Source organism: Asterias amurensis, chromosome 9 (genome assembly GCF_032118995.1).
Source record: "Asterias amurensis chromosome 9, ASM3211899v1".
Lineage (NCBI taxonomy): Eukaryota > Metazoa > Echinodermata > Asteroidea > Forcipulatida > Asteriidae > Asterias > Asterias amurensis.
Window position 1 is genome coordinate 12,786,475 of NC_092656.1, and position 9,419 is coordinate 12,795,893.

Sequence of the window (9,419 nt, forward strand, 5' to 3'; positions counted from 1 at the left end):
TTTTTGATATTTTACTGAATGACTACTAAATCTAAAACATCAGCTTAATATCAAACCAAGGTTTAGGCCTAAAAGTGTGGTATAATTCTCGTCTCGTCGCCATTTTAACCCGTGTTTGTATAAATTGAGTAGGATTATACAGGGCGGATCCAGGGGATTCGATGTGGTCCGGACAACCTAGTTCCAAGGTCCTTTTGGGGGAGTTCAAGTCTAAAAAATAAAATTAAGATACGGTAGGAGAACATTATCGCAAAAGCTGTTTGTGTAAATTCCTTTCAAGGGACAACCTTCAAAAAGCCTGTCTGGCTTAAAGGGTCTATGTACTTTTTCCAAACAAAAAACACAATGTCCACAGATTAACGTTTACACGGTTTGAAGATTATGATAGTAGAAAGCTTCCCTTGAAATTTTACTTACTGAGGGGCTGTAGTTTTTGAGAAATGAGTAAAGGTAATCATTTTCGTCTCAGTTTTGGCATGTAAAAACGTATTAACCAGTTATGCTAGGTTTTGGTATAATATCATAACTGGTTAAGGGGATTTCACATGCTAAAATAATTTTGGTCTCATGAGACCAACATTATTTTGTGACTTGTTTTACTCATTTCTCAAAAACTACACAACCTTAGTTCGTAATATTTGAAGGGAAGCTTTCCACTATCATTATCTTCAAACCCTGTGTAAATCTGTGGACATTTTGAAAAAGTACCCGAATCCTTTAAAGCCAAAAAGTAAAATCTTATCACGTATGTCACTGTATAAAGTTGCTCATAAATGTCGAGCTTTTTAGATACAATCCCTTCGTTCCTTGTGAACACATTTCTGAAGGCTTATTTACATCAACGGTATGGGGAAGAATACATCCTACCTGGTGGAAATACGATATCGAGTTCCCTGTTCACGTTAGTAGTGTAAACAGCGAAGTAAGTAAGTGGTGACTGGTGAGAACACCGGCTCTTTTCAGAGCCACCACTCCCACAGCAGAGATGTATAATACATTTTTGTAACCCGCAAAGTATTTTATGGTTGTTCTTAGCGAAATAAGAACTTTTTAATTGACATTGTGTGTGACTTCAAATACTATTCTCTCGACTCTCGACTAAGATCGTCTGTATTAGCACTTGAGTGCAAAGGACATTTTTAGGGGTATTCCCGAATTGTTCTAAAACCAGAAGAACATATAAATGGCAACAACAATCAGTGAGCTTTGATGCTTAACTGCAAACAATGTAATCCGTTGTCTTTAAGAACTCCTTGACATTTCAGTCACATTAAACGTACATGGTGACTGATACACCAACTTTAACAGCAACAAGGGGTTACATATATATTAATTACTTCATTTTAATAGTCTTCTCATACAGCAAAATTGAATGTTACTTTCATTGGAGTTGATTCGGTGCCGTACGCACCAGATTAAATAAAAAAGCTCAAATTGCCGGTTATGAAATCCTACACTGATATTATTCACGCCACCCTTAAAGGAACACGTTGCCTTGGATCGGTCGAGTTGGTCTTTGAAAAGGGTGTGTTCAACCGTTTGTTATGAAATGCACATGGGTAAAAAGATGTTGTAAAAGTAGAATACAATGATCCACACAAACACGCCTCGAAATTGCACGGTTTTCCTTTTACCTGGTCAACTAACACTTTCGGCCATTTGTTGTGAGTCAATTGTTTGACTTCCATAAATGGCCGACCGTGTTAGTTTGCAAAGTAAAAAGGAAAACCACGCAGTTTCGAGGCTAATTTGTGTGGATCATTGTATTCTAATTTTAAAACATCTTTCCAACTGTATGCATTTTATAACACAAACGGTTATAAACGCTTTTTATATACCAACTCGTCCGATCCAAGGCAACGTGTTACTTTTATTGATACCCAAATTGAGTGTACTTTCCGTCCACACCGTGAACGTCTCAGTGTCAGAAGAAGCTACTTTTGTGAGACACAAGCAGCTGTCCTATCCTTTATTAGTCAAGACAGATCTCAGAAGGAGATGGATCATATTTTTGGAATGTTGTGTTTCGCTGTGATCCCCGACATTAAACATATCCGGTGAAATCACAGGGTGGGTTGAGTGTACTCATAGGCCACGGTGTGCAGAGGGGGCACCGGGGTGGCTTACAGCTGTCTGATGACACAAATTTCAGCAATGTATGCGTATTACTAATATATAGCCAAGTAATCCCTAACTTGCATTAAGGGCACTGTACACGTTTGGTATTGTCAAAGACCAGTGTTCTCTCTTGGTGTATCCCATCATAAGCACAAAATAACAAACCTGTGAAAATTTGGGCTCAATTGGTCATCGAAGTAGTGAGAAAGTGATGAAAGAAAAACACCCTTGTTGAACGAATTTCTGTGCTTTCAGATAGAAATAAAAGACTTCTGGCTAGAAGTCTTTTATTATTTCAGTGAGAAATTGCCTATTTCTCAAAATCTACGCTACTTCATCAGAGGGAGCCGTTTCTCACAATGTTTTTTGCTATCAACAGCTCTCCAATGCTCGCTACCCTGTAAGTTTCTATGATCATATTTATTCGTTTTGAGTAATTACCAAACGTGTACCTTCCCTTTAAAGGCACTGAACACTTTTGGTTATTACTCAAAATAGGTGTCAGCATAAAAAAATTACTTGGTAACGAGCAACGGATAGCTGTTGATAGTATAAAACATTGTGAGAAACGGCTCCCTACGAAGTTTCTGAGAAAGAGGTTCTTCCTCACTCAAATAGTAAAAGACTTCAGATGAAGCCCTGTATTATGCATCTGAAAGCAAGCCAAGTTGTGCAACAATGTTTTTTTTTATTTATTTATTTATTTATTTATTTATTTTTTTTTGTATGCTCTTGCAACTTCGTTGCCAATTGAGCCCAAGTTTTCACAGGTTTGTTATGTATAGGCCCCCTATGATGAGATACACCAGTGAGAAATATTTGACAATTACCAAGAGTGTCCAGTGCCTTTAAACGACATGAGTTACTAACAAGCCTACTTTTTTCTCATTGATAAATCACCTTGATACAGTTAATTGCGACGTTTCCTATCAGTATCATAATCACCACACCCACAGTTGTCATGTACTTAACACTGTAGATAAACATGCACTTTTTCTGCTGATGGATTTGATATCACTTTATGCTTCAGATTGTCTATCGTGTATCGCTCTCATTACTTTAAAGGCACCGGACACCTTTGATGTTTGTCAAAGACCAGTACTCCCACTTGGGCTATCCCAACATACCAGCGTAAGACAACAAATCTGCCAAAACTTGGGCTCAATTCGTCATCGAATTTGCAAAAATGAATGAAAGAAAACCACACTACATGCACAAATTCGTGTACTTCCAGGTTCCTAATAAAATACTTCAGACTAAAGGCCTGAAGTCTTTTAATATTTTAGTGAGATATTACCTCTTTCTCAAAAACTACGTTACTTCGGAGGGAGCCGTTTCTCACACTTATAATATCAACAGCTCTCCGTTGCCCGTTACCAAGTAAAGTTTTATGCTCACAATTATTTTGAGTAAATACTAACAGTGTCCATGTACACGGTGATATCAGATCTTACAATTGACAATCTGGTGTTCTCTTGTCTCACGAAGTTGTGTGCGTTTAGATGGTTGATTTCGAGACCTCAAATTCTAAACTTGAGGTCTCGAAATCAAATTCGTACAATATTACTTCTTTCTCAAAAACTATGTCACTTCAGAGGGAGCCGTTTTTAAAAATGTTTTATACCATCAAACTCTCCCCATTACTCGTCACCAAGTAAGGTTTTATGCTAATAATTATTTTGAGTAATTACCAATAGTGTCCACTGGCTTTAAGTCTGAAAGTTCCCTGATTATAGGCCATTGCTACATCCAATGTAGGCCTACATTTACATTGACCTAGAGGTCTGGTATCTCACTGCACACAGTTCAAATAAGTTGGAAGTTATTTATAGATAGGTTCTCTGTGCTATTTATATAAGTGGCTTACTGCTGCCAGCGAGATGAAATATTGCGATTTTTAAATCCCTTTTCCTGTTGTTTAAAGCAGAGAGAGTACGGTGTCATATGTTTATATACAATCCGGTACATTGACATGCCCATGGTTTGTATCCAACGCTACTTGATAACTAATAACAAGGATTAGATAATCATGAAACCTCACTCAGATACACTTCATAGAAGTGCATATCTCCCGGTGAAATATTTCCGTCTTGATTACATGCAAAGTAGTATTTGAATATTTCCTTTGATAATTTCAAACGCCCCTAATAAAAATTCTAAAATGTGCATTTTCCTTTGCTTCGAATCACCAAGTTGTCGTCCTAATTTGATCAAATGTTCACTGGTTGTGGTTTAACATAGGAAGTGCGGGTCGACAAATGAGCTTTCTCTGCCCAAAAAAGCAACTCCGTGATTTCTTCGCGCCTTTTTTTTATTTCAATGTTTGTGTTTTCTTTACCATGTTCGGTGTGTATAGTAGAATTTCCACGTGGTGTATTTGGCAGTTAAGGACATACTTTGAACCACCTTTTTATCGTGCAAACACACGTGCAAAGGATATCTTGAGCTGCAACAAGAAACCTGCCTTTGGGAATGAAGACTGAGTTTCCCCTTTACAAATGTTAAATGGCTATATGGAGGGCACATGGCTGTACCACTTTCAGTACAAACCACCCCCAGTGGGGTTTTTCTAATTAGAACGCAGAAAAAACTAAATATAACTCCGTGTCAAATACGTTAATCGTAAAGCGAAACCAAGGCCGTTTCTTTTAAAGGCAGTGGACACTATTGGTAATTACTCAAAATAATTATTATCATAAAACCTTAATTGGTAACTAGTAATAGGGAGAGGTTGATAGTCTAAAACCTTGTGAGAAACGGCTCCCTCTGAAGTGATGTCGTTTTCGAGAAAGAAGTAATTTTCCACGAATTTGATTTCGAGACCTCAAGTTTAGAACTTGAGGTCTCGAAATCAAGCATCTGAAAGTACACAACTTCGTGTGACAAGGGTGTTTTTTTTTCTTTCATAGTTATCTCGCAACTCCATAGACCAATCGAGCTAAAATTTTTACATGTTTGTTATTTTATGTACATGTTTAGATACACCAACTGTGAAGACTAAACTTTGACAATTACCGATAGTGTACACTGTCTTTAAGCATCCTGCAAATGACTTTTACCAAATAGTTTGCATAAAATATAGAAATGAAAGTTGTATATTTTGAAAAGGTCGACTTGCCAATACAAAGGAAGTGTTAGAAATATTTCCTTCATTGCTCTCGATGAAAAATAATTAAATTGTGTTTTATGATTCATTTTAATCTGATAGGCGGATGATTACAACTATTTTAAGCCGTGAAATGAGAACATGTTCTTGGGAAAGACACGTATAAACCAGTGACGGGTTTGGAACATTAATATAACTAATTTGTGAGGAAATCGAGAAATATGGATGACGTTACAAATACAAGAAGCTAGAAGGGATGAATATCAAAGGGAAATCAGATCACTGTGTGGAATTATTTTTGACCAAAGTGCACCAACTCCAACTCAACTGATCCAGCACACGGTGGATTGGGGCTGCATAAATTCACAATTTTGTTATTAACCATCCGTCGTACCTATATATCGCATCATTTAAAGGAACACGTTGCCTTGGATCGGACGAGTTGGTCTTTGAAAAGTATTTGAAACCGTTTGTTATGAAATGCATATGATAAGAAAGATATTTTAAAAGTAGAATATAATGATCCACACAAGTATCATTCGAAATTGCGTGGTTTTCCTTTTACCTCGCCGTCTAACACGGTCGGCCATTTATGGGAGTCAAATTTTTGACTCCCATAAATGGCCGACCGTGTTCGTTCGTAAAGTAAAAGGAAAACCACGCACGTTCGAGTCAAGTTTGTGTGGATCATTGTATTCTACTTTTAAAACATCTTTCTAACCATATCCATTTTAAAACAAACGCTAACGAACGCTTTTTAAAGACCAAATCGACCGATTTGAGGCAACGTGTTCCTTTAAACTCAATCTCAACGGCTCTTTTGCAATTCAATAAATCAACTTCTGACATAAACGGGGCTAATTCTTATTAACGCAGTGTCGATCATCAGACTATGTGTGGACCCTAATAGGTAGACTTTGGGAAAGGGTGTCCACATTTGCTGAAAATTTAAAAACTGGTCGTCACAATTGTTCGCCTAAACATTTACATGTGAATGACAGATAAAACAGTGTGTCTAAATTTAAAACAGGGTGTCCAAAATTAAAACAGTGTATCCAAAAGACCCACAGACCCCCCCCCCCATGGCACTTTGCCGCAGTAAAGATCTTGACCTGAAGCTATAAGATTTGTATAATGTTGTGCCTAATTCACAAGGACGTTCTGAGTGTCTCCTTTTGGCAAAGCATTGAGCAGGCATGTCATGAGGTAAGGATATTTTACGGTCCGCATACATGTATAAAGAACAATATCAAATATATCCATGCCTAAACAGCGGTGGGATTTCTTCTTCAAGCTATGGTGTTACACAAATCCTAAAATCACAAGCGTTGTTTGGACTGTATTGTTTACAAAAAAAATGTAATCTAACTATGACATGAATACAGTTCCATGTGCGCATAGAGACCACGAGCATGAACAAACACAGATCATGTTCGTTTGGCATAATACTGATGTAGGCCAACTGTTTCCATGTGCAAACTGCACTAACAATAATTATTGAATCACTTTCATTCTAAAAGTAAATTTCTGATTTGAAACAGTTCTGTTGACTTTAATAATAAATAAAAAAAAATTAAAAAATTTAAAAAAATCATTCGGGCTCTTTGATTGCAATAATTAATTACTACATCTACAATCAACTGTTTTAGATTTAACCAAACACAAGACTTTATTCTCTTTAGCAATGAATCATAGTTTTAAAACGTGAAGTGGGTTTGTTTCAAATTGACAGGTACAACAGCAAACATTTATCAATTCCTAATACCGGAAACCTAACAATTAATTAAGAACTAGATTAGTATATCAGGTTCCACGTATTAATTCTGATCGGAAGTGTCATTAATACTTTACGAACGAAGAAAGAACATCGTTTCCTTAGCCCCCCCCCCCCCCCTCGACATCTGATCAATATTGGTTATCATGTTGCTGCGTAGGGGACAATGGAGGGTATTTTTAATATTACTCGAGTGGCCCAACACTTTGGGCAGGTTTTTTTTTGTAGCTCCTGGGGTCGATTTCACAAAGAGTTAGGACGTCTTATCATACTCGTCCTAACTTAGGACGAGCCATAGGTTGTTGTATACCTCCTAGGACTAGTCCTAACGTTTTGTGAACTCGACCCCTTGTGATATTAAAAACCTAAGACTAGTCCTAAGCTTGGACGAGTTATAGCTCGAGAAAGATAAGTTTAAACAAACTCTTTGTGAAATCCATCCCAACACTTCCATCAATATTTTGTTTTGAGCATTTACGTGGACTGCTCCAAATTTGTTTTCATTGTGCAGATTCTAATTGTAAAGCTATGCATATAGTTCCCTTATATGGCATCATTATCTCTTCAAACCAGAGCGCAAAAATGGGCGAGCTGTATTTGCATGGTTTGCTGAGCGAGACGGGGGGTGGGGCATCCGTGCTATAGTCTACTGATATAGCCAGAGTGGTTCAAACTGTTATAATCCTGCAGGCTTACACACAAGTATCGGTGGCGAGTCAAAATGCGGTCAATGTACAAGTGCTCAATGGAAACATTGGATACTCATGATCTTTGAAAAGGAGATCACACCCCTGGGTGCTTCCTTTAATTAGCTATTACACACCAAGTTACACCAAGCATGGAGGCTAGCTTCATGCACCAAGTAGCATTGTAAGGTAGTTATGGACTGTTCATGTATTGGTCACACTATCAACTGTTTAGCTTCAAGCATCATGTCAACGTAATGCCTTTGGCCATGGTAATATTCCAATGTAACACCAACAGTTAGACAATACGTTTACTCTATCAAAAAAAAGAACAAGCATGGTTTAGAAACTTACCAGCACACAACAGCAGAGCCAGCACAGCTAATCCAGCGGTATAACAACCCATGACTGTTTCAAACAAAAGTATATGTCACAAATCCTTTCCAATGAACAGGCGCGTGGGCAGCAGCCAGCAGTAAAAGCCTGACTAGTTCACAGTAAAGCCAGCCTGGTAATAAAACATCCGCAACACTGTAAGCCTAGTGTGATAGTCAACTTTGTACGCTTGCGGCACTGCACACTTTCCGCCAGTTGCATTCTCCCATCCGCCTCATTTGAATAATTTATGCAGCGTGCGCTGGATAGACGAATGACTGGAAGGTGTTTCATTGGCCAGGGTGACACAGAGCAGGTGGTTTAATTGTGTGATGACCTTAGTTGAACTCTTTCAGCCTTCTTCGTCAAAAGCATCTACCACTATATAACCTTGCCTAAATGAATAAGCCGTATGCATTGTGGGGTGTACTTTTAAAATAACTCCCTTTTCATTAACTTGATTTAGCAACTTTACAGTGGAAAGTTGCAGTGCATTCCTGCTCGGAGTCTTGTCATAATGCTAACAGTAATAACACTTCTTGTACTAAGATTTCTGAAAATTGTTCAAGTTCACACAGTAACAATAATTTCAACCATTGTTTGTTCTTCACATTTTCTAACACTCTAGCGGAGCTACGGTTGACTGAACTAAATATGAATACAATACATTGTGTTAAACGTAAGAAAAAAACTTGAAAAGCTGAACTTGTACACATTATTATTAAAAATAAAGACTGAAAATTTATCAACTTTTATAATGGTTTATTGCAATACTGCAATAGGCCCTACAGCGGCTTAAAGCCGAAATGTGCTGTTTACAAAAAACAGTCAGTAAAATTATAATATTATAAGCATCCTATCACAACGAAGTAGGCTACTTTTCTCTAATTTCCTACAAACGGTATACATTTTGATAGTAATTTTCGTTATAGAAGAAATAATTATTTCATTTGATTGCCACGAAACGGCAGAAAATCAGCCAAGGTCAAAGTGCACCTCGTGCTTTTGGCTGTTACGAACACTCTCGCTTTTGTGGATTTGTTTTTTTATACTTCGTTTGTTTCTCCCAAGTTTCACAACGGATGTTTCCTGCTCTTTATAAGCCGAGTCAGAGTTAAAATGGCGTTCAAGGTTTTGATTGTTGGGCTTGATTACCCGTACCTCTTCTAGGTCAAGTGGACATCCATCCTGTTCCCAAAGGTGCCAATTCTTTTCGATTCACCGAGATTTTGTCGGTCACACAACAGTCAGCTTTAAAGGCAATGGACACTATTGGTAATTGTCAAAGACTAGCCTTCACAGTTGGTGTACCTCAACACATGCATGAAATAACTAACCTGTGAAAAATTGAGCTCAATCG

The 9,419-nt window shown here is 37.7% G+C and overlaps 1 protein-coding gene across 1 annotated transcript in view; it reads right to left on the reverse strand.

Annotated features, from left to right (window-relative positions):
* LOC139942265 (uncharacterized) overlaps positions 1–8,181 on the reverse strand; it is an 86,100-nt gene extending 77,919 nt beyond the window's left edge. Inside the window, exon 1 of the mRNA XM_071939059.1 lies at positions 8,039–8,181. Within this exon, the coding sequence (XP_071795160.1) occupies positions 8,039–8,090 (52 nt within the window). The 5' untranslated portion in view covers positions 8,091–8,181. The remainder of the gene's footprint in view (positions 1–8,038) is intronic.
* Positions 8,182–9,419: the final 1,238 nt, after the last annotated feature.